The sequence below is a fragment of the Argopecten irradians genome, chromosome 14, assembly GCF_041381155.1.
Source record: "Argopecten irradians isolate NY chromosome 14, Ai_NY, whole genome shotgun sequence".
NCBI lineage: Eukaryota > Metazoa > Mollusca > Bivalvia > Pectinida > Pectinidae > Argopecten > Argopecten irradians.
The window spans coordinates 37,042,932-37,068,052 of NC_091147.1; the positions used below are offsets into that span (position 1 = coordinate 37,042,932).

At 34.8% G+C, this 25,121-nt stretch overlaps 2 protein-coding genes across 7 annotated transcripts in view; one reads left to right on the top strand and one right to left on the bottom strand.

Annotated features, from left to right (window-relative positions):
• LOC138307462 (ras-related protein Rab-13-like) overlaps window positions 1-22,732 on the top strand; it is a 32,980-nt gene extending 10,248 nt beyond the window's left edge. For 4 of the 5 annotated variants that reach the window (XM_069248224.1, XM_069248225.1, XM_069248222.1 and 1 more), the window contains exons 2-8: window positions 2,086-2,344; window positions 3,202-3,262; window positions 4,576-4,636; window positions 12,363-12,440; window positions 14,020-14,127; window positions 14,544-14,663; window positions 16,914-22,732. In XM_069248224.1, the coding sequence (XP_069104325.1) occupies window positions 2,212-2,344; window positions 3,202-3,262; window positions 4,576-4,636; window positions 12,363-12,440; window positions 14,020-14,127; window positions 14,544-14,663; window positions 16,914-17,261 (909 nt within the window). In that variant the 5' untranslated portion in view covers window positions 2,086-2,211 and the 3' untranslated portion in view covers window positions 17,262-22,732. Of the gene's footprint in view, window positions 1-1,672; window positions 1,710-2,085; window positions 2,345-3,201; window positions 3,263-4,575; window positions 4,637-12,362; window positions 12,441-14,019; window positions 14,128-14,543; window positions 14,664-16,913 lie in introns of those variants that run through there. The other variant, XM_069248226.1, reaches the window with a different exon arrangement.
• A 1,002-nt stretch (window positions 22,733-23,734) lies between these two features.
• LOC138307460 (monocarboxylate transporter 5-like) overlaps window positions 23,735-25,121 on the bottom strand; it is a 16,531-nt gene continuing 15,144 nt past the window's right edge. For both annotated transcript variants that reach the window (XM_069248220.1, XM_069248219.1), the window contains 2 exons: window positions 24,571-25,121; window positions 23,735-23,951 (listed from right to left, as the gene is read on the bottom strand). The exon at window positions 24,571-25,121 is cut by the window's right edge and continues 613 nt beyond it. In XM_069248220.1, coding sequence (XP_069104321.1) covers window positions 23,830-23,951; window positions 24,571-25,121 — 673 coding nt within the window. In that variant the 3' untranslated portion in view covers window positions 23,735-23,829. The remainder of the gene's footprint in view (window positions 23,952-24,570) is intronic.

Genomic DNA, 25,121 nt, shown 5'->3' on the forward strand with positions numbered 1-25,121 from the left:
ACTTCTATATGGTTGTCAATTACATGTTTACGGCAAGTTCGTTTTCATAATTTTCTCCGACAAACCCATTAAAAATACAATACTGTCAACGTGAACATTTGTAGCCAAACACTTAAATGTAAATCTATCGTGAAATGAAGTACTCGCGACAACATCCACTTTTTGCTGTGTGGTGTTATGGGAATTTTTGATAAATGTTCTCTTAGAATTAGAATAGTTGTAAATTTTGAAACAGTTAGGTTTAGGATCGTTTAAAAGCCCTATAAACTCATCATGCTCGTGACATTGGAAATTGACAATGGCATTGACAAGGAAAATTGCTTAAACAAAGTAAAATGAAAATAGCATGATTTTATCTGTAATAGATCTACAAAGTAACATTTATATTAACATTCATCCATAATCAACCCTTTATCAACTTTTTTTATAAATTATCAAATGAAAACACATGGACACAAAGTGATTTTGTAGCTGCCCGAGCATGAAATATGGATTTTTGTTTAAAGCATGATACAATAACAACAAAAGGTGACTATCGCTATGTACATCTTGTATTTCGTAAAGATATGGTAGAATGCATTGATTTCTAAGTAATGACTAATTATTATATAATAGGTGGTTGTCTGTCTTTACATACGCATTGGATAATAGTGATATCGATGTATCACGCCAGATCGCTGTTCCATTTCATACACTCTTATCATATTATTTATTTAAAGATAAGGATATATATTGTACGTATCACTTTTATTCACGTCCATGTCTAGATTGAGGATTTTTAATTAAACAATCTTTACGGTGAGACCTAACTGCTTACTTGAAAAATCTACACAAAAGAAAACGCTCTCATCTAGAATCTTTATTAGGATGAGTCTTTGTGTAAATAGAAACCTAGTGGTTTGATTGAAGATTAAACATATATAGTGTAAAATATAGAAATATTTATTTTTGTATTCAAAATATTTTAATGTCAATAAACATAAATGTATTCATTTATACACAACAATGTAAATTTCTATTGACAATACTGGGGGTTTCGGGATCCCAAAACGACGTGGGTAGAGTACTATTTACTGTCGATTAGTCCCACCTTCCTTCTGGGATCTCGAAACCGCCGCATTGGATTAGACAACAGACTAGGCCTATACTAGTCATTCACGAAATTGTTATTTTCTTATGCTTTAAAATGATTTTGGGTTGATAATTAAAATATCAACATTAATCCGATTCATCTGATTAGTAGCTTATATGAGCAATTACCTTTTCAACTACTGTAACATACAACGCACCTGTGATACTCTTTACCCAAGGTTTAACATACACAGAACACGAAGGGCATTGGTCCCAAAGGTATAACTTAAGCAATATCCTGATGGTCAAGCGACAGGTGTTCTGCTTAATGTTCCACTTTTCCAACCATCCAGCTAGCATACCATTCGTACAAGCAGTTGATATTACCTCGACCTTTCGGTGAACTATAGGCTATAGCAGATGTAAGATGTAGACATTTCATTTACAAATAAAATAAACGATGGAATGACACGGTTTCCGTATGGTGCAGCCAATTATAAACAGTTGTTAGCGTTCAGAGGTCCGGAAGAGAGAAGTGTAGTTTTATTTGTAATTTCTAGTGAATATGTGCTCAGTCAGTTTTGGGCTTTTCCACGTGTAACACCGCTCTGTGATCTGACGATGAGATGAATTGCTAGGTAAGATATGTTAAAATGAAGCACTGTATAGTTGGTAATATTTGCGGAGGTTTTAGTGTCGCTAAATTCGCGGAACTATCCAAATTCGCGAAACTTAATACATCGGGAAAGTTATCATTTACATGAGATAGCATGTCGTACGAATGGCGCTTTTAAAGATTACAAAGATGTTTCGCGAAGATATTCCAAATTAAGTTCCAAACAATTAATCGCGAATTTTGACGTACATTCAAATGATCGTGTTTTCCTAATAAACTGTTTGGAGGCATTTATACATATGCTTGGTTTACCTTTATTAATTCAAAAACAGATTTGGTTTTGTTATTTGTTACTCAATCGAATCGTCAAGATCAGCTTTACCTTTATCTCATTCAAGGTTCCAGTTAAGACAAAGATCTACGTTGTTTTCGGGAGAGGCTGCTTTGGGACATGAAGTCAAGAATCAACACCACAATGACAAAATCTTAATCAGTAATGTGAGAGTCATAACCAACCTAGAGTTATGCCCCTTGATGAGGACGCCTGTCAGGCGACTTATAAGATCCTGATCATTGGTGACGCCTCTGTCGGTAAAACTGCCCTACTGAGGACACTAATATCTGAGCCCTTCCGGGAAAAAACGAGACCGACTGTAGGTAAGTATAGACAAGTATAGGGAAGTTCTTCAACCTTCTCACCATTCTTTTACATTTACATTGTTCTCTTACAGTTGCATTATTTACCTTTACATCGTTCTCCTACCTCTACATAGTTTTCTTACCTTTACATTGTTCTTTCTCCTACCTTTACATTGTTTTCTTACCTTTACATTGTTCTCTTACCTTTACATTGTTTCTTACCTTACATTGTTCTCTTACCTTTACATTGTTCTCTTACAGTTACATTTTTTACCTTTACATCGTTCTCCTACCTCTACATAGTTTTCTTACCTTTACATTGTTCTCTTACCTTTACATTGTTCTCTTACCTTTACATTGTTCTCTTACAGTTACATTATTTACCTTTACATCGTACTCCTACCTCTACATAGTTCTCTTACCTTTACATTGAAATATTCTATGAAGCTTTGTTGTCTTACCTTTACATTGTTCTCTTACTTTTCTTACCTGTGCATTGTTCTCTTATCTGTGCATTGTCTTACATTTACATTGTTGTCTTACATTTACATTGTCCTCTTTCATTTACATTGTACATTGAAATGTTCTATAAAACATTCTTTTCCTACCTTTTCATACATGATATTGTTCTATAGGGTTTCATTTAGAGAGAATTTGATTTTATCAGATGATAAGATACACGTTTGTGGCCATTGTGATTATTTCCATTCCATCCCCGAAGCTAAAACTACACCATCCTTTGTTTTAACAAAATGAATATATACAGCATGCCAAATATATGTCTGTTATGCTCATAAATTATTTGGTACTGATTTTCAATGAAGTTAGTAACATGTTTAAATTTATTGTTTTGTATCCCGGTTTGCCTTTTTCAGCTTTAGACTTTGTACGGAAATCATTTGAGGTGGATGGCGCTTTTGTACAGCTGCACCTGTGGTATGTTATCACTATAGACTTGGTAGTAACTATAACAGGGATAATAAAACATTAAATCTACCTCATTTTATATTGCTGTTTACAGTCTGGAACAAAATATCGAAGTTTTGTATAGGATATGTTTGTGTTTGTACACAAAGATGCTCCACAGCCGACAAAGCATACAGGATACTCATCATTTGAACAATAATTGATGATATTATATATATGTTTAATTAACACAAAAAATAAGAAGATAAGAAGCAATTTATTTTGCATTTAGTGCATGCGCAACCAGCCCTTCATCCCATATAGGACATAAATCCACGTTGTTGTTTTATGGGCGGAATTAACTAGTTTTGATATTTTTATCTTGAAGTAAAATTAAAAGCTCAAAATGTTCAAGGGTGGTAGAGGTGTACAGTAAGTAACTTTTGTAACGGAAGAAAAATGTTAATTCGTCTGATCCTGTTTTTTTATACTATTTGTCAGCGGTGGAGCATCTTTAAGATATCTTATACTTACACTGTTTACAATTCTACTGTTATCAAAGGATATTTTAGCCCACCATCATCAGATGGTAGGCTATTCAAATCACCTTTCGTCCGTGGTCCTTGGTCCGTCCGTCCGTTAACAATTCTTGTTACCGCTATTTCTCAGAAAGCACTGTAGGGATCTGTCTCAAATTTCACATGCAGGTTTCCCTAGGGTCCTCGTTAACGTTGTGGATATTGCATTTTCAGACCGATCGGTGAACATTTTTTATATTTTGATAGTTAATGTCTGTTACCACTATTTCTCAGAATGTACTGAAGGGATCTGCCTCAAATTTTACATGCAGGTTTCCCTTTGTTCCTAGTTGTGCATATTGTATTTTTGGATCGATCAGTAAACAAGATGACCGACAGACCACCATCTTGGATTTTGATAATTAAGGTTTGATACCGCTATTTCTCAGAAAGTACGTAAGGAATCTCTCTCCAATTCCATACATAGATTTTCCTTAGGCCCTGGTTGTGCATAATGAATTTTGGGACTGATCGGTCAACAAGATGGCCGACAGTCTGCCATCTTGGATTAGATAATTAAAGTTTGTTACCGCTATTTCTCAAGTGTTGAAGGGATCCTTCTCATATTTCACATGTAGGTTCCCCTAAGTCCCTAGTTGTGCATATCATATTTTGGGACTAATCGGTCAACTAGATGGCCGGCTGGCTGCAATCTTAAATTTTGATAAAATTAAGTAGCCGCGAAAGAAATTTGGTTTACAGTATTTCGCGCAATTGGCCAGGTTGGTTAATTCATACATTTCGTCCATTATATGTCTATAACAGGGATACAGCAGGTCAGGAGAGGTTTCATTCCATTACAAAGTGGCATTACAGAGGAACAAAGGTACAGTCATTAATTTTTATGTTTATAGTGCTGCTGATAGTTATTGGTTACTGTATATTTTTCAGTTGATTTGAAATAAGTGTATAGTGTAAGTTTTTAAGAACATTTCAAAAATACATGTTTAAGTCTTTCCTAAATGAAAACGATAAATGATTTCAAAACTGGACTGGTTTCACAATAAAAGATACAAATAACGTTTTCGTTGGAAATATGCATAACAAAGTCTCAGCTTTCTTCGAACTTATTTCAAAATATCGATATATTAAAGTATATTATATTATAGTCAAGAAATTAGATAAAAAGTCTATGTATACTCTTTCATATGTGGATATGAAGGATAGGAAAGCCTCTGGTTTTACAATTTTTGTGACCCTCGGGTAGAATATCCCTATCCTTCATATACACAGATGAAAGAGTCTTATAATACATCTTAACCAGTTAATGTTGTTATGTATGACACTAAATACATGTAGTTATGAGATAAGGGAGATAACTCCTATAGCTTTTTTTATCAATACATCCTATGAAGGTCATATCATTGATTTAGGTTATAGAACTTTCTAGAATTTAATCATGTATAAACAAATATGTTTGTAAACATGTTGATTTTAAGTAGAGATCTAGAATGATCTATTTCCAGAAAGTTATGTGTGTTTACTTGTTTACTGTTTTTAGTTAGATATTTCTAGAAGTAGAAGGTTCTCCAATATTCTTGAATTACGGTTTAGCTATATATACTCCAGCTGTCCAAGGCTAATCAGAACTGTAATGAGACCTGTAATGAGACATATCAAGAATTGTACAGCGCCATATAAGATTCTATTGGGAGAGCTATTGTGACTTTATCTGTGGATTATTACAACATTTTGTGTGGATTTATTCATATTGCCTGGAACGTTACAAATCATCGGTGGACATTCAATTTCCTTGTGGATTTGTGATTATTGTTAATTTGAAACCTGGAAGGATCAAGGATTATACCAGGACATTCGCATACAGATAAGTAACACTTCAAATCATCGTATTACTCTTGTACCACCACCAATTACTTTAGATATTGTAAACCATCTCTGTATAATATTGTATATATAATTAAATTGTGTTTTTGAATTTAGCTGCTGGTTTCTCCTTTCTGTTATTCGTTAATGTAACAGAATTGGGGGCTCGTGTCCGAGATCGATATTCAATTTGTGAAATCTAACTTTGAAAAATTAATTAAGAAATTTTCAAAATTTGTGTACAAACTTTGAGTTTACATTTGAAACCAACAGCTAGATAAATATGACTACTATGCAGGTAGAACAGTTTGTTAAAGCGCCATCCCTGGATGTTCTTTTGCAAGTTAGTAAGAAGGATTTACTGTTATTGGGTAAACATTTAGGCCTTACTATCAAAACTAATTTGAGGAAAGCTGAAATTAGGAATGTAATTATAAGATATTTTGTTGACAATGGCAAATTTGACTCTAGTGCATTAGATAGTATAGAGGAAACAGTCAGCTCAGAAATTCAAATTAGACAAATGGAACTTGAACATGAAATGAAACTAAGACAAATGGAAATAGAAAAAGAGTTAAGAGAAAAAGAAATAGACAAAGAAAGAGAGTTAAGAGAAAAAGAAATTGAAAGAGAATTAAAAGAAAAAGAGATTGAGAGAGATCAGATGTTAGAGCTAGAGAAGCAGAAAATTCAAGCTGAAACAGAACTTAGAATGAAAGAATTAGAGCTAGCTTCTCAAGACAGTTCAAGTAATCTAACTTTTAGGGGTTTACAAGGAAACAGAGGTTTTGATGTCAGTAGAAACATTAGGTTAGTTCCTCCTTTTCAAGAGAAAGAAGTTGACAAGTATTTTCTGCATTTTGAGAAAATAGCTGACAGTATGAAATGGCCTGAAGATAAGCTTACAATGCTTCTTCAGAGTGTCTTGATTGGTAAAGCTAGAGACATTTATTCTTCTTTATCTGTAGATGAGATTTCAAATTACCAAGTAGTCAAGAAAGCTATTTTGAAAGCTTATGAGTTAGTTCCTGAGGCTTACCGCCAGAAATTTCGAAACTCGAGAAAGAGAGATGAACAAACTCATGTAGAATTTGCCAGAGAAAAGGAACAATTATTTAATAGGTGGTGTGATTCTAAAGAAATTGATGAGGATTTCGGTAAATTGAGGCAATTATTGTTGATAGAGGAGTTTAAACGTTGTGTCCACACAAACATAAAAACTCATTTAGATGAGAGAAAAGTTGAAACACTTAGTGAAGCAGCTACAATGGCTGATGATTACGCTCTCACCCACAAAGGCTCATTTGTTAAAAACAGTTCTCAAGACAAAAACAGTACCACAGGTACTAGTAAATTTGGTCAGCCTAGGAACCCAACCTTTAGTGGCCCTTCCAACGACAAACCTAAATTAGGTGATAAGACTAAGTCTGATTCTAAAACAGATCATAGGGCGGGTGTGGGGTCTCCTTCTGGTCTTGTTTGTAATTACTGCAAGAAAAGTAGGACATATTATGTCTGAATGTTATTCTCTCCAGCGTAAGGAGCAAAGGCGTAAACAGTCAGTTCCTTCTGTGTTAGCTATGTCAAAGCCTAGTCAGAAACTTAGTGATATTGTGGAAGATTCTAAAGTGTCTGTTGAGATTAAGAGCTCAGAGTCTGATAGCGTCTTGGAGAAGTACTCTCCCTTCATTTCTGAAGGTTTTGTTTCACTTACTAGTGATATTACCAACTTGAAACCTGTGAAGATTTTGCGAGATACTGGGGCTTCTCATTCTTTGATATTAGATGGCGTAGTGCCTTTGTCTGAGGAGACCTCATCTGGTAGTAGTGTTTTGCTTCAAGGTGTAGAGTTAGGTTTTGTTAATGTGCCTCTCCATTGTGTTTATTTAAAGTCAGACTTGGTTACTGGGCCTGTCACCATTGGTGTTAGACCGGAACTTCCCATAGAGGGCGTGTCGCTCATTTTAGGCAATGACTTGGCTGGAGAGAAAATTAGGGTAGATCCCTTAGTGTCCAGTATCCCTGATAAAACAGATGATGCTGAGTCTATTCAACAGGAATTTCCTGGTATTTTCCCTTCTTGTGCTGTAACTCGTTCAATGAGTAAGAAGGCTTCTGATGTTGCAGTAGTTGAGGATCATTATAGTCCAGGGTTAGGTGACACTTTCTTGGCTCATGATATAGAGGATGTCGGGAGCAAGTGTGATCTTTTGAGCAATCCTGTAGACTTTGATAGTGATAGAGTTGTTCCTAACGAGGGTACTTCTTTGTCTGACATGATGAGTAAATCATCTTTGTCTAGAGAGGAGCTTATAGTAGAACAGGAGAAAGATCATGAAATCTCCTTATTGTGTAATCGGGCTTTGAGTGAGGAAGAGGCTGAGAAAGTCCCGGTTTGTTACTTCCGTAGGTCAGGTGTGTTGATGCGCAAGTGGCGCCCCCCTGATGTGTCTCCCGAGGAAGACTGGAAGGTTGTCAATCAAATAGTTGTCCCACCGAGGTATAGGCAAGATATTCTAAGTTTGTCTCATGACGTACCTATGGCAGGGCATCTAGGTGTGACCAAGACTTATAACAGGATCTTAGATCACTTCTTTTGGCCCAAGTTGAAACGGGATGTGGCTGATTTTTGTAGGTCTTGTCATACTTGTCAGGTGGTAGGGAAACCTAATCAGAAAATCCCTGTTGCACCTTTGCACCCCATTCCAGCATTTGAGGAACCATTTAGTAGAGTCATTATAGACTGTGTAGGTCCTCTACCCAAAACTAAGTCTGGGAATGAGTATCTTTTAACTATTATGTGTGCTTCCACACGCTTTCCTGAAGCCATTCCACTCAGAAATATTAAGGCCCCTAACATAGTCAAGGCTTTGGTTAAATTCTTTACATTGGTTGGTCTTCCAAAAGCTGTCCAGTCGGACCAAGGTTCAAATTTCATGTCTGGTATTTTTCAACAAGTCATGTACCAGCTCCAGATCAAGCAGTATAAGTCTAGTGCTTATCATCCAGAGTCTCAGGGTGTTTTAGAACGTTTTCATCAGACATTGAAGAATATGATGAGATCTTATTGTTTTGAAAACAAAAGAGATTGGGACGAAGGTATACACATGTTGTTGTTTGGCGTTAGAGAATCTGTACAAGAATCTCTTGGTTTCAGTCCATTTGAACTTGTGTTTGGACATACTGTACGTGGTCCTTTGAAAATTTTGAAAGACAAAATTTTGGACGAAGATTCTAAAGTGAATCTCTTAGAGTATGTGTCTAACTTTAAGCAAAGGTTGACAAGGGCATGTGAACTGGCAAAAGAAAATTTGGCCGTTACTCAAACCAAAATGAAAACATGGTATGATAAAGATGCCCGTGCAAGAAGTTTTGATCCAGGTGACAAAATTTTGGCTCTATTACCAATACCGGGTCAGCCTTTGCAAGCTAGATATTTTGGACCTTATATTGTTGAGAAAAAGGTTGATGATGTTAACTACATTGTACAAACTCCAGGGAGGCGCAAGAAAACTCAATTATGTCATGTTAATATGCTTAAGAAATATGTAGATAGAGAAGAGAGCAAGACCTCTCAACCTATTGCTACTTTGGCCTCTGTACCATCACAAAGTGAAAGTGCAGCTGATATTTGTAAATTAGACTTAGATGGTGGTGTACAAGATGTAGGTTTAGACTGTGGTGTTAAGTTACGGAATTCAGATGTGCTCGCGAACTTGGACAAGAAACTATGTCATCTATCGGAAAAAGAACGCAATGAACTTAAAGATTTGATACTTGAGTATAAACATTTGTTTCCGGATACACCAGGCAAAACAGATGCTATCTATCACGACGTGGATGTAGGCGATGCGCCACCTGTCAAGCAACATCCTTACCGTGTCAATCCTTTGAAAGAAGAACACTTAAAGAAAGAAATTCAATACATGTTGGACAATGATATTATTGAACCAAGCAAAAGTGAATGGAGCTCTCCATGTGTTCTGGTGCCAAAGCCAGACAAGACATACCGGTTCTGTACTGACTTCAGAAAAGTAAACTCTGTCAGTAAAACAGACTCTTATCCAATTCCAAGGATTGACTCGTGTATTGACAAAGTTGGCAAAGCCAAGTACGTAAGCAAGTTTGACCTGTTGAAAGGATATTGGCAGGTGCCATTAACAGAAAGAGCCAAAGAAGTGTCTGCATTTGTAACTTCACAAGGTTTGTACCAGTACAAAGTTATGCCATTTGGTATGAAGAATGCCCCGGCAACATTTCAACGTCTTCTTAACAGCGTGATATCAGACCTGGAAGGCTGTGATGGATACATTGATGACGTCATCAACTACCACGACACGTGGGAAGACCATCTACGCGGGATTCGTGAATTCTTCGAAAGACTCACTACCATGAAATTGACTGTAAACTTATTGAAATGTGAATTTTGTCATGCAACTGTTGAATTTTTAGGCCATGTTGTAGGACAGGGGCAGGTTAAACCTGTTCAGGCCAAAGTAGAATCAATTATAGATTTTCCAGCTCCTGGAGGCAAGAGAGAGCTGATGAGGTTTCTTGGTATGGCTGGATACTACAGAAAATTTTGTCAAAATTTCTCTGTTATAGCAGCTCCACTTACTGCTTTGTTAAAGAAAAATGTCAAATTTGTTTGGTCAGACGAATGTAAGTCTGCATTTGAGAAATTGAAAGCCATACTATCAAACTCACCAGTTCTGACTGCTCCAGATTTTAATAAACAGTTTAAACTGTTTGTTGACGCTAGTGATGTAGGTGTTGGTGCTGTTTTGATGCAAGAAGGTACTGAACAAATTGACCATCCAATTTTTTATTTCTCGAAAAAGTTTGACAAACACCAGAGAAATTATTCCACCATTGAGAAAGAATGTTTAGCGTTGATTTTGGCCTTGAACCAATTTGATGTGTATCTCTGCACTACAGTTGTGCCTGTGTTGGTCTTCACCGACCACAACCCTTTGACATTCATTGGGAAAATGAAAAACAAAAACCAAAGAATTCTCAGGTGGAGTTTGACTTTGCAAGAATACAATCTTGACATCAAACATATCAAAGGGAAAGACAATATTCTAGCTGATGCTTTATCAAGGATTTAAATATTACTTGATATGTCAAGAAAGTTTCCTTTTCAAGAAAACTTTCTTTTCTTTAAGGAGGGGTGTGTTATGTATGACACTAAATACATGTAGTTATGAGATAAGGGAGATAACTCCTATAGCTTTTTTATCAATACATCCTATGAAGGTCATATCATTGATTTAGGTTATAGAACTTTCTAGAATTTAATCATGTATAAACAAATATGTTTGTAAACATGTTGATTTTAAGTAGAGATCTAGAATGATCTATTTCCAGAAAGTTATGTGTGTTTACTTGTTTAGTTAGATATTTCTAGAAGTAGAAGGTTCTCCAATATTCTTGAATTACGGTTTAGCTATATATACTCCAGCTGTCCAAGGCTAATCAGAACTGTAATGAGACCTGTAATGAGACATATCAAGAATTGTACAGCGCCATATAAGATTCTATTGGGAGAGCTATTGTGACTTTATCTGTGGATTATTACAACATTTTGTGTGGATTTATTCATATTGCCTGGAACGTTACAAATCATCGGTGGACATTCAATTTCCTTGTGGATTTGTGATTATTGTTAATTTGAAACCTGGAAGGATCAAGGATTATACCAGGACATTCGCATACAGATAAGTAACACTTCAAATCATCGTATTACTCTTGTACCACCACCAATTACTTTAGATATTGTAAACCATCTCTGTATAATATTGTATATATAATTAAATTGTGTTTTGAATTTAGCTGCTGGTTTCTCATTTCTGTTATTCGTTCATGTAACAATGTGTATAGTATTTATGGATATGGCAAGAACACAAACTACAAATTGTAACTTTGGATACCTGTTGAAATATCAATTTAAGTGCAGACATATAAATGCAATGGTGCATATACAACCAATTACAAGAGGTAAAGCGACATAATTGAGGAGGCACTACTAAAAAATCATTATAACATCCACAGTGCAGTAAAATAGGTAAATATAAGACCCATAAATTCAAGTTGTGATATAAAATTTCATATCATATTTTTCCAGTGTTGTAAGTAATTGTAAAGTGATTTCTGCAGGTTCTTTCCATCATAACATACTTAGGGCATAAAAACAATAACCTTAATAGTAAGAAAATTCCGATTGTCTGTCAATAGCGGAATCTCACAAAAGTTTGCAAACATTTTTTTCATAACCCGATAAAATTAAAAAATAGTGACATCAATACTTATAATTAATTTTATACTCTATTTGATAAAATGATGTATGTTTAAATGTAACATTATAGTGGTTTTCCAAGGGATTCTTTTTTCCGAATCAATACACAACGTCAATGTCTCTATTATGACGTCAAGATAACGTCGGGGTTTCGCGCCATTCTCGAATTTTTTTCATAGTGGTATGCAAAATAAACATCTTGGCCAATCAGAAAGCCGGATTTGGTTGAAAACAAAGAAAAATTTATTATTCTGAAATGAAATGAAACAGTTCATAAATTTTGTGTTGTAACATATATTTGTAAAGCATCATACATGTCTGTCTATCAATTTGAATGGTTTCCACAGCTCATTTACCAAACCTTATGGTTTTCAATAGATTACTGAAGAAGAAAATAACATTAAAATTTACCCAATGAACTCATTTTCAGGGTATCGTGGTGGTGTATGATATCACAGACCGAGAGACGTTCCATCACCTGTCCTACTGGATCGACAGTGTTAATAGGGTAAATATACTGTACACATACTCATTTAAGCGGTACTTCTATTTTAGCGCTTTTCGTGGTGTTTTTTTTAAAAAAATCCGTTATTGAACCACCAAATTATTCTAATTTATTTCCACGCTTATAAATCATAATTTACAGTTTTTCGCATTTGCGCTGAAATTTGACCCTGCTCACATAAGTTTTGTCTCTTTTATAAAATAATTCAGCTACTTTATTGGCCATCTCGTTCCCAGCAAAGGGAAACAGTTACTAGAATTACGTCTGCATTCATAGATAAATTATCGAACTCAATGAAGTTATCTCACAATTATTGTTGTAACGTCGTGTACAAGAATAAGAACGGCTGAGTAGCTGGAATTTTGCAGAGGAGACATTCTTATCATATTGTAAAACTATCCTTCTCGAGGCGCATATTATGCAATAATGGCTCTCTGTGGAGGGATTCATCTAGAATTGTCTCCCTGGAAAGAGTTCTCGAGGGCAAAATTAAAAGAAAAACATCTCTGGTAAAAGAACTCATGAAGATATTTCCCAACGTTACTAAATTCGTCGGGCTGCAAAAAATAAGCAACAGAGTTTCCATTGTTGGTTGACGTTGCAGATGATGTCAACTTCCGGTCACGTGCGGAGCTTCCAACGGGTTATTTTCCTGGGGTTATTTCCCTCAAGGGTTATTTCCCTGGGGTTATTTCCCTCGCCTTTCAATTCCGTGGAAATATCTAATTTATTCAATGTCATGTGCTCAAGTTTAATCCAATCAGAACATTCTAAATGAAAGTAAGGTATAATTACATTATATATTGTGTTATTGATCGTATATAGATGTTTATTTATGATGCTGTAAACATACACAGTTTGGCGTAAATACAATTTCGCGAAGAACTAGAAACCAAACGGTCGATCATACTTAGGGTAATAACCACAGCGTGATGACCGCTAAAATAATATTATCTCTAAACACGTATGATTATTTCTTATTTGGTCCATAGTAGTGATTAGTTCTATATATTAGCGCGTGTATCCTGGCTTGTTGTGTTGTAAAATTCCTCGAGATGTCGTTAATACTTAGAAACACTAGAGAGGTGGCTTATATTACGCAACAAAAATGTCTGAGAGATGTTTATTCATTTAGAAGAGTTTGTAACATGTTTTACAAGTATCAGTTGAGTGGGAGTCATTGAAAATTGATAATAAAATCATGCTCGTACATTTAGTTCCGTGCGGTATTTATTCCTCATACAAATAAACGCACGAATAGAATGAAAGTGAAATGTAAAAGAGATTTCAAAAGCAGACGTAAATATGTTCTGGATAATAATAAATGAGATATTTTGCTGTGACAATAGGTGTATATTTATTAGTCTTTGCATATTACAGAGTTATCTCTCTTACGGGTAGGTATCCATTGTGACGTCATTGTTTTGTGAGTTGAACTCCCGTCACGTTGATCTAGGAAGAATGACGTTATACTCGCAAACGCATGACGTAGCAAAAGAAATACCCACCCGCAAGGGCAGATAACTCTGTAATATGTAAATATATTTGTAATATGATTTCACGTTCCTTTGACGTGTTGAAGGATGTATCCCATACCAACAACAAGTACGAGGCGGTTCCGCTGGTGATATTGGGTAACAAAGTGGACTTAAGTAGGGAGAGGCGAGTGAAGACACGAGAAGGTCAGAAGGTAACATAACACTTATCGGATTATATCGTGTATGGGGAACTCCTTTTTTTCCTTTTAATTGAAAATGAAAAATATACACGATAATTTTTTTTTCTTTATCAGAAAACGATGTTTATCTATTATGGACCTTTGTTGAGATCCATATGGTGTTAAACCGCCTTGGTAGAAATAAATAATGACCGAGGGCGTAGTCCGATGTCATTATTTTATAATTTAGTAAGGTGGTATATAACACCATATAGACCGAATCAAAGGTCATTAAAGTTTATATTAAATATGTTATTCCGTTGAAAAATGTCAATAGAATTATTCGATGTATATCTTTATTACAAGACGAACGATGACCATAGGACGTCACCCTGAAGAACTCAATTACCATTCACTTATTGTAATCATTCCGTTTTCTTTTATTCTAGCTTGCAGACAAACACATGGCATTCGGGTTCTTTGAGACAAGCGCCAAGACTGGTGAAAATGTAGTAGAAGCTTTTAGAAAGATGGCATATCACGTGACTGACATCTGCGATCCGACACTAGTAAGTTGTCTTCCCTTGTTGTCATGGAAGTAGTTACAATACAACTCTTTAACTTTTTTTTCTTTTTGGTTTTGTTTGGTAAACCTTATATCAATTAAGTTCAGTTTTGTAATTAACTACAGTGTACTTATTTAAATCAAGTCTTAATAAAACTTAAAACTAGAAATTGTCATTTGACAATTTGACGGGTTTTCACCAACAGGGCATTTTCGTCAAGGTCATTCATATCAAACAACTTGGTAGCGCAACATGCTACAGCCTTATAGGTCAAACTTCAGGTCTCTACGCCTTTCAGAATTGGACAAGAAATAGTTTAAAGATTTTAGGATTTTTAGCCCTGTGATCTTGAATATAGGTCAAGGTCAATCATATTAACAAACTTAGTAGGGATGTTTATGTTAGCATGCTACAGGCCTATTATTAGATCCCTGGGCCTTCCAGAACTTTAGAAGATTATTTATTAATTTTTTTTTCGAAAAAAAAAGCTTTGAACTATGACTCTTATTTCCAACCGAAAGTTGACACGTTTTACAGGAAAGGGTGACATTAGTTATTTGCTCCATTTCTAATTCTACATAACATATCCAAAACAGAATGAAATTTGCCAAGCCGTTAACGAGATATTGACATAAGTTTACAACCGGAAGTGATGTCATAGCGGCCATATTGAATTTTTGACCATAAAAATGCTGCTGTCACACCTTCAACTCTTGCCTAACAATATGATGACACCTTCATTGGCATATCTTTTACAATTTCGGAGATCCTTTGTGCACAACTTTCTGAGCAGAAGAATATGAAAAAATAAGAACTAAAACAATAGGTCTTTTCACCCAAAGGTGAAAAGCCCTAATAATTATAAAATTTTTAAGCGATTTTACTATCCTTCCTTACATTTGTACGTAACATTTTACCAGAGTCTGATTAGTGACTACCTGCTATGAATGTTTAGGTCACCTGAGACGAAGTCTCAAGTGATCTATTCTAATCGCCTTTTGTCCGTCGTCGTGCGTCGTCCGTCGTATGTTCGTAAACAATTTACATCTTCAACTTCTCAATGAGAAACCTTCTACGACATAAGGCCAATCAAAATTGTGAATTGTATGCCCCAGAGGGTTGTGGGAGGGGCCAAAAGAGGTAAAATTGCTAAAAATCTTAAAAAAATCTTCTTCTCTACATGCAGATGTAGTAGAATCATATACACTTCAAAGATCGAAAGGTTCAAAGGCCCTCTACAAAAAAATTGAATTTCACCGCCCTGTGATCTCAGATTTCCCCTGGGGAGGGGGTCAAATTTACTATAGTTTATATAAGAAAAACACATTTATGAGCATTATTTGCTCAATTTTCATAGGAAATGAGTCAATCTTGGTTAGAATAATAGCCTGAGATAGCAGTTTAACATCATATCCATATAGGTCCTAGCCGACCCCCTGGGGTCAGATGGTCGGACCCAAAAAGAGCAAAAAGGCTTAAATTTCAAAAATCATCTTCTCAACTTGCAGGTGTAGTAGAATCAAATACTCTTCATATATTGGAAGATCTCATGGCCCTCTACAAAAATTGTGAATTTCAAGGTCCTGGAGTCTCAGAATTTCTTTCTGGGGAGGGGGTAATTTACTATAGTTTATGTAGGGATAATACATTTATGAGTATTATTTGCTCAATTTTCATAAGAAACGAGTCAAACTTGGGTAGAATTATTAGCCTGAGATAGAGGCACCATAAAGGCACCGAGGCCAAAGGGGTCAAAATGATTAAAATTTAAAAAAAAAGTTCTTCTGAATTAAAAGGAGAGGGGGTCAAATTTACTTTAGTTTGTAAAGAGAAAACACATTTATGAGTTTTATTTGCTCAGTTTTCATAGGAAATGTAACAGAATTATTGGAAAAAAATACTTTTAAAGATTAAAGGTCATACTAATATAAGCATTAGCTGATTTTAAGAGCCTGATGGACATTTATAAAGTGAATATATACATTTATTTCATTCTTTATCTGAACTGAGGTGACCGTTAAGGCTCATGGGCCTCTTGTGTGTTTTAGAACTGAAATTTTCTCAATATTCGTCTGAGAAGTACAATGTATCTTGTATAATTGGATAGCTTTTTATTGGTGAAACATCTATATTTTTTCCTCGTGTTTTCGTTATATGATTGATGATTTTAAAAAGTTTTCATTGTTTACTTTCAATCTGTAGTTTGTCAGAATTTTGGTTTTGATCTTAATATATTTATTCTTTATTTTTCAGATGAAAAGTTATCACCCGAACATGTTAAGACCACCGGAAATTGTTCGTAAAACCGGAAGTACCATGCAGCAGATTCTTCCCTCAGACATGATAGCCCATGGTGACACTATGGATAAAAAATCCAAAAAGAGAAAAAAGAAGAAAAATTCAAAACACAAAGCGTGTGAAATTGAAATGAAAACGTTTAAGAGGGGTGACAAAAATACGTTAAGCAAAACTTGCGCCAACACAGAGGATTCAAAATTAGCGGAAAAGAAATCAAAGAAAAATAAGTCCAAATTCAGAACTGCGATAAAATTGAAACGTTATGAAAATTCGAAGAAGTTACAGTGTTGTGTGGTATCGTGATAGTGTTATTCAGTGTATATTATTTTAACTATTTGTGATGATGAAAAGATCTGTGAAATTTTGCTAATAACTGCATTTCCCCTTAAAACAACGTCATTTTGTCTAACTGAGCTATTTTGTAATCCAAACGCCTTGTATATGTCGGATGAAACGGATTAGTCAAATCCGTTTAAATTATTTATATTTATTGAGTAAATTCACAAACTTCAGTGAATCATTATTATTTACGAAAGGAAAGGCCACGGTTGTGTTTAGTAAAAAACAGAGGGCATGGTTGCCGAGTGGTAAAGGTGTCCGACTATCTCAAAGTTTTTGACCTTTTATCTATTTGTATGAACTTCAATGATCTAGCACCACTTGTGATGGACAAGTGATATAATGTAAAGTCACCAAGGACAAATGTTGACTTTTTACAAAACTTACTGACTACATTTCAACTTTTAAAAATTTATTTTTCCCGGATTTCTTTTTTTGATAAAATATCTGCTGAAAGACTATACCTATGACATGTTTTTAAAATGATTTAAAATTGTGGACAAAAATCTATAACATGCCAAATATTTGGAGCAAACCTAAAACCTTAATTTTTACCCTGATTATATTTTTTGGGGGCGGATTTAGCAACACCACCGTTGGAGGAAATAAAGAGAATAATAGTGTCTAAAGGCTGTAGACGTAAAGGATATCCCTGACTGACAATTAAAGTAATTCCGGTTTCGTGGCTGAATAAAAAAAAACACTTATATACGCGTGAACCTGGTCCGCTAAACCTGCCTATATTATTAGGCTTTTTAATTTTCTTTTGTCTAATATATATAAAGCGTGAACCCATCTCAAAGTAAATGTTACATTGTGCTTCATCTACAGTTAGTTGCTTCATACATGAGTTGATATCCCCATGGCTTCAACTAAAATCACAGGGACTTGTAACGTAGGTTGTGAGAAAGTCTGTTGTGTATACATGTGTACTATATACTATATAAAAGGACAAGGGAACCAACGGTTCGCTTGGAAAAGGTACACCTGCCTCTACAAAAGTCGCCCGTATTCCGTCAAACATTGATAAATATGTACATATTCAATACCAATATATTCTTAAATAAATTTTCGACATGGAAAACACAACTTCAAACACGAAATAATATATTAACATACCTTTATTTCACTATGAACGTGGAAAATGCAGTCAGATATCACCGATGTCGTTTTGCCTGTCCAGTAAAATCTAGGTCAAAAGCACTCATATTCCCTTGTAACAAATTTTGTATGCATTCATTTCACTTTCTGGTGATATTTTCCCATCGCAAATACAAATAGGCTATCTCTGATAACTCTTTCATTAATCCAATCCAACAGCTAAGCGAGGAATCACACTTTTTTTATCCAGCACTCGACTCTTGTTCGTATAATCCGCCATATTGTAATTGATGATGGGTACCTTTTTGGTGTACTCGCCCTTACCCGATACTACACTGAAATTCTGTACTCAGACTCTGTATAAATTAAATATCACGGTTTAGGTTCTTAGAAGAACCTTTATTTGAGATGCATATATCATTAATTGAAGAATCTAACTTAAATGGAGACTCTAATGTTGTACTTGACCGTTACCACATTGATATTGTAGTTTTTAGTGTACAGACACAGGGTATATGGTATTTCCAGTCCGGGTCCGGGTATGGGGTACACAATATCCACACAAACGTGTTTAACCTAGATTTCAGTGGACAGGCAAAACGACATCGGTGATATCTGACTGCATTTTCCACGTTCATAGTGAAATAAAGGTATGTTAATATATTATTTCGTGTTTGAAGTTGTGTTTTCCATGTCGAAAATTTATTTAAGAATATATTGGTATTAAATATGTACATATTTATCAATGTTTGACGGAATACGGGCGACTTTTGTAGAGGCAGGTGTACCTCTTCCAAGCGAGCCGTTGGTTCCCTTGTCCTTTTATATAGTATATAGTACACATGTATACACAGCAGACTTTCTCACAACCTACGTTACAAGTCCCTGTGACTAAAATAAGCAACATAATAGTAATTTCCCATTCAATCATAACCTTATGAAAACCTCATTGCTATTCTGAAACCGAAAGTAGGTAAATATAAATTTTTTTTTAGATTTCTACGAACTAAGCCGCGAGCAGCCGATCTTCGTATAGCTAGATTTAGACGAGATCGATTGAATTGGTCAATTCGCATTATTACTCATTTCAATCCATATATATAGTAAAATATACATATATGCACGTCAAAATGATAAGCTTGCAATTTCAACACAATTTTGAAGTCTATATGTAATTAAATGAATCGATTTGTCAGAAACAATGGCAAGCAAACTATTTGCCGGATTTGGCTGTTTGACAGAGATATTATTTGTTTTGTGTTAAACTATCTATCCCTTGTACATTTGCTTATTTTAATGTCGTTGTAGATGTGTTACACGCAGAGACTTTGGAAATAGGTGAATTACCTGTACGTAGAACTTTACAATTAACTTTCTGTCATATATTTTGTGATAAATCTGTATGTTTTTACAGTGCCTAGATCACCAAGGATCTATATAAGCTAATATTGCCTGGCCCCTGTGATATATTAAGAGTATGCACGCACGCAGTTTATTCAAATACTTTATAGATTACTACTTTCGAAATTTCTTGGGGCGAACTTTCAAAAAATGGTTTCCTTGTATTAGTATTAACATTGCAAACTTCATTTCTGGCCACGACATGAGTAAAAGGTGAAAAGAAGTCATCAAAAGACAATCTTAATAAAATGTACCATTAATTAATAAGATTTGCTTGATTACATAAAAGGCTATGATAAATACACAGAGATTCCCGATGAAATAATGTTTATACTTCGTCCATAGTTAAACATAATTGTGATAATATTAATGATGTTTAATTTTCTTCGTCAATCTTCAGTTGCAAAATACAATGTATCTGTCCTGACCCTTGGAATAGCACATCGATCTACACAGGCAGTAAACACTTTCATTATCCAATTAGTCATGCATTTTTTATTGAACTTGTTGGATTTCCGAATACATTTCATTGTATAATTTTTCCTTGGCTACTTCTTATCTATCGAATTCGCCCTTGTAATGACTGAGAAATAGCATTTTGGAAGGTATTTACAAATTTTCACTATGGAGAAAAAAATTGGTTCCCTGAAACGCAGACTTCATTCAAATCTATCAAAGTTAAGTTACACTGTAACTCTCTACATTTCGTCATGTGTTTACGAGCGTAACGCCAAACGTTTCGGAGGAAACGACGTGAATTGATACCAAACCGCAAGGGAAATCTATACCAAATTATTGTTTAAAGGTAGACAACTCCTCAACACAGTCTGTAATGCAGCTCGTCAATGTTTCTAAAATCGTCATAATATTCTATATGGAGATTACACATGCATATATATAAAATTATCTAGGTTATGTTTCCCTCAGTAGGACACGGAAACACTGCCAATCAAACATAAAACTTTAAAAAAAAACTGTTTTTTGTTATTGTTTTTTTAATATTTTAGCTATTACATGTAGCTAATATCGCAGTACTAAGTAAACATTGTAGTTCAAAAGACTTTTAGACAGTAAATGGCGTCGTCTTTAGAGCTATGGATAATTATATAAACCATTGTTGACACGTTTTTATCGCACTTTTTTATCGCTTACCTACTATCGATAAAACTGAACCGTATAAAATATTGAATTCACTGCGAGACATTGTTTATATATATAGGCCTACACGTACATATGAAGGTCTTTTCGAAGGAAAAATATACGAAAAAGTCTACAAATTGTGAACTTGGCATCTTGTGAGCGGTACGATAGATATCAAGAATAGTTGCTATGTTTGTTTTGGACAAAAATAATATATGAACACATGAATACGCATACAGTAATTGGAAACCTACAAAAAATATAGAAAATTGTACCCGAGTCAGACAATTCTAGGACATATAGGCACCATTTTGTACCTGACCGAAATGTATGGTAGGCTGGGTAGGTATATTCGTTCTAATATCGCAGTTCATATGTAGTTGCTATTCAAACACAGTGATATGTACACTGTGCTAAGTACTCTTTCATGATGAGCATGTTTTTGGCAAAAAGACAAAAAATTTAATATTTTAGGATAAATTGAATTTTGAGATCTGTAATGTGCTAATGCGAGTTGCCGTCCTTGGGTCTGATTTGCTAAGAGTTACCGCCCTTGGTTGGCACACTTTAATTCTGTAAGTTAGTTATGTCTACGCACGCTGCAGGCCATATGCCTTTTTTTCTTTGTTTTTTTGTTGTTGTTTTTTTTCTAAATTTTGCTCCCGCCACACCCTCCCATGGTTTTCGCATTTTTCAATACTAGGGTAGGTTCATTTGCTTTCTACAGCATCGTCACATACTTGCTCTCTGCCATAGCTCAGTAGTATTACTAGATGGTCAAAAATAGCTCACTACAATATTAATGCTAAAATGATATTTTCAAATGTACAATACGTGTTGCATTCTTACCAGTATATTCGTAATTTTGTTTATGTGTGGAGATTATGTTTTGTACTATTATTTTCTATTAACTCTAGTCATTTTATGTAATGTTTTTGTATACTTGTCCTTGTTGGGTCCTTGCCGGACCAATACAATTTGCCAATGTTCCATATTGGGTTTTTGCTTAATAATGTTTGATCACCACATGTAAGTCTCACATCTACATTTTAAACTGATTTCTTAAGCATCCCGATCCTAAATATAAAAAAAATCGATTATCTTTAGGTAATCTACAATTTGTAGTTATTGACTTGCCGTATTTTAGGTACACGTAACCATAGAACGAATATACGTAGCCGGCCTACTATACCTTTCGGCCGGGTACGAATTGGTCCCTAAGTGTCGTAGTGGAGCACTGCCTCCGAAAATCACTCGGGCTCAGTTTTCTATGTTTTTTTGTAGGTTTCCAATTATTTTATGCGTATACATGCGTTACATATTATTTTCGTCTAAAACAAACGTAACTACCATTCTATGATGCCTTGGTTTTTCTTTTATCTTTTATAGACGATATACATAATGTATGTGATATCTAAAATATCACATGGCTTTTTCTGATTGGCCCATGCCACCGTTTGTAGGCGGAGCCAATTTTCAACGTGGGCGTGACAAATCAACAAAGATACAGAACAATATACATAGATTTGACCACATTTTTAGTGTAATGGAACAAAAAAAACCCAGTGTTTTTCTCAATTGAAAAAGTTCCTTGGAACCTTCGTGACGGAACGCTGCACGCGTTATTAGAAATTTAAAAGTCCTATTAATGTAGTATGTTACCTCTACATGTTGAGTTAAAAGTCCTGTACATGTATATATTCACAGAACTTGAAGACCTAAACCCCACTCCCTATAATTCTAGCATATTTTTATCTTACAACTATACACACACACACACACACACACACACACACCCAAAAAAAAACCTGCACCTTCACAATTCAAAATCACTGTAAATAACTTCACTCTTTTTTTCCACAATCACGCCTCTGCCAATCCGCACAACGCACAATATAATCATTAACATCGATAGAATTGTGTCTTTAAGAAGAAGGAGAAGAAGAATATTTCTTTTGTAAATTTCATTGCTAAAGCATTGAGTTCTTCAGGGTGGTGTCATATGGCCATCGTTTTTCTTGTTACATTATATCAACATACACATGAGATACAATTTGTAATCCTTCTAAGATTTGTCAAAGAAACTATCTATTGAATATGAAAATTAAGGACTTTATAAATCGGTTCATAAGTGACGCGTATAGAAAAGTATAAAGTGTGTGATTTTGGCAATTCCGCAATGATAACTTTTATAGAACCAGTTTTGGTACCTGACGGTTTCATCAGTACATAGTTTTTTGCACTTTATTAGGTAATGAACTCGTTAATCTTGACGTCTTGATTTTTTTCGTAGTGATTACGTATTTAAACACAAACTATATGTTACTATCAACAAAAAGTCAAGTTATATTCTACCCCAATATTGGTAAAATATTTGTAGATATAATTGAAATTAAGTGATATCAAAGAATATTTGTAATGATTTCTTAGTAACTTTGGTACAACAGTTGAAAGCCGATATTTGTAAACATTACGATTATGTTACGATTATTCCTGTATGTAGACTTTAATAGAATCTGACTACTCATTTGATATGTAAAACTGTAAAGTTTTGAGAAATCCTTTTATTTTGTCAATCTCATCTTTGAGAAATAAAAGAATTGATTGTTACAATGTCGGCTTACTTCGGCTCGTTTCACTAAATGGGACCCACCTTGCGATGCTCAATATTTATTTTTTTTTATCAAAATCATTATCGCTCTTCTTCACTTCAATTTAGTCCTGTCTATGCATGATTTACAACAGGTGTTTTTTTTTCAAAATTCTTCTAAATCATGACAAAATTAAGACAGATACGGATATTGGGACTTTAATGTGGACATCCACGTAACATTCTTTATTTCGTAAGTATACATTAAATACAATATAAAAACAAATATTTGCTTGTCATTCATAAAGAACATTTCGGATAGTAAACTTTCAGCAAAAACAGCATACACACAGAAACGAATGACGTAGCGCCCATACAATGGAAGGTCACGTGATATGTACCTGTTACGTCACGAAGGTAACCTGAAAAACACAACAACAAAAATCATATGAATTGTATGGCTAATAATATCTTGTAGAAATAAGATATAAAACGCGACAAATATTACAATGTAGTTTATCTTATATATACTTAAATATTGGTGTTGTCAATATCGAATCAACATTGAATGTTACGTCTTTTCGTAACAACTACCTTCCAAAACAAACATTGACAAAATATTCAAAACAGTTATCGAAACAAAACCAATCGTAAACAGTATAAACTTGTGTGTATACGCCTGAAAACGATTACAGAGCCATGTGCTCCAAATGTCAGTTACAATACCTTATATACGTTCAACTTCATGTCAAAGGGATCGAGCTAGTGATGATATGTCCTGACATATTACCACTATACCCTTGCCTCTTTCTCGAGAGTTAAAATATCATGTGAAGCAGTTGCCTTGCAGGCTATCACCGTAGCTCTGTGATTTTTCCTCTTTTGACATTATAACATCTTTTGTCAATGACTTAATGATGTGTTTGGAAATTAAAATTTGCCTTTGGGTACTCTGGCTTTTCTCCACGTCGTCCTAAACCTAACTCACGAGCTTAAATGACTCCATATCATTTCAAATTAGTAACATCATGTTAGACTTACCAAGTAGTGGTATAATTCCACTAAGGATGACAGATCTGATGAATACTGTAATACCGATCGCAGGGGCAAAGTTTTTCTCGCCCACGATTTCTCTTAGCAGTGGAATACTTAAAGCAAATATCACACCGGACATGGACCCTAATATGGCTGAAAACATAGAAAACTCCAGGAAGGAGTCGTAAAAGCTGTTAAACTGTGGGAGCAAGGCCGTGAAGATTTGTGAAACAAGAATTATATCATGTATTTTTAACCAGTGACGATCGGCCAAGTACCCACTTAAAATTTTTCCTATGAGATCACATATTGAATTTATTGAAATCAGAGCTGCTATCTGTGAGCCGTCGATTCCATTTTCCTTTGCAAATGGCGGTAAATATAATGTACTTGTTTCTCCGCTCACAGTGCCAAATGTGTAGAATCCAATAAAGATAAAGAACAGTTTGTTCTTTAGAAGAACGCCTGCACTATCCTTACATTGTGTAAGCACTGTGCATATACGACTCTGTGGGAGTCTATATATTTGTACAGTCCTTGATCCTTTAGCTGCAGCT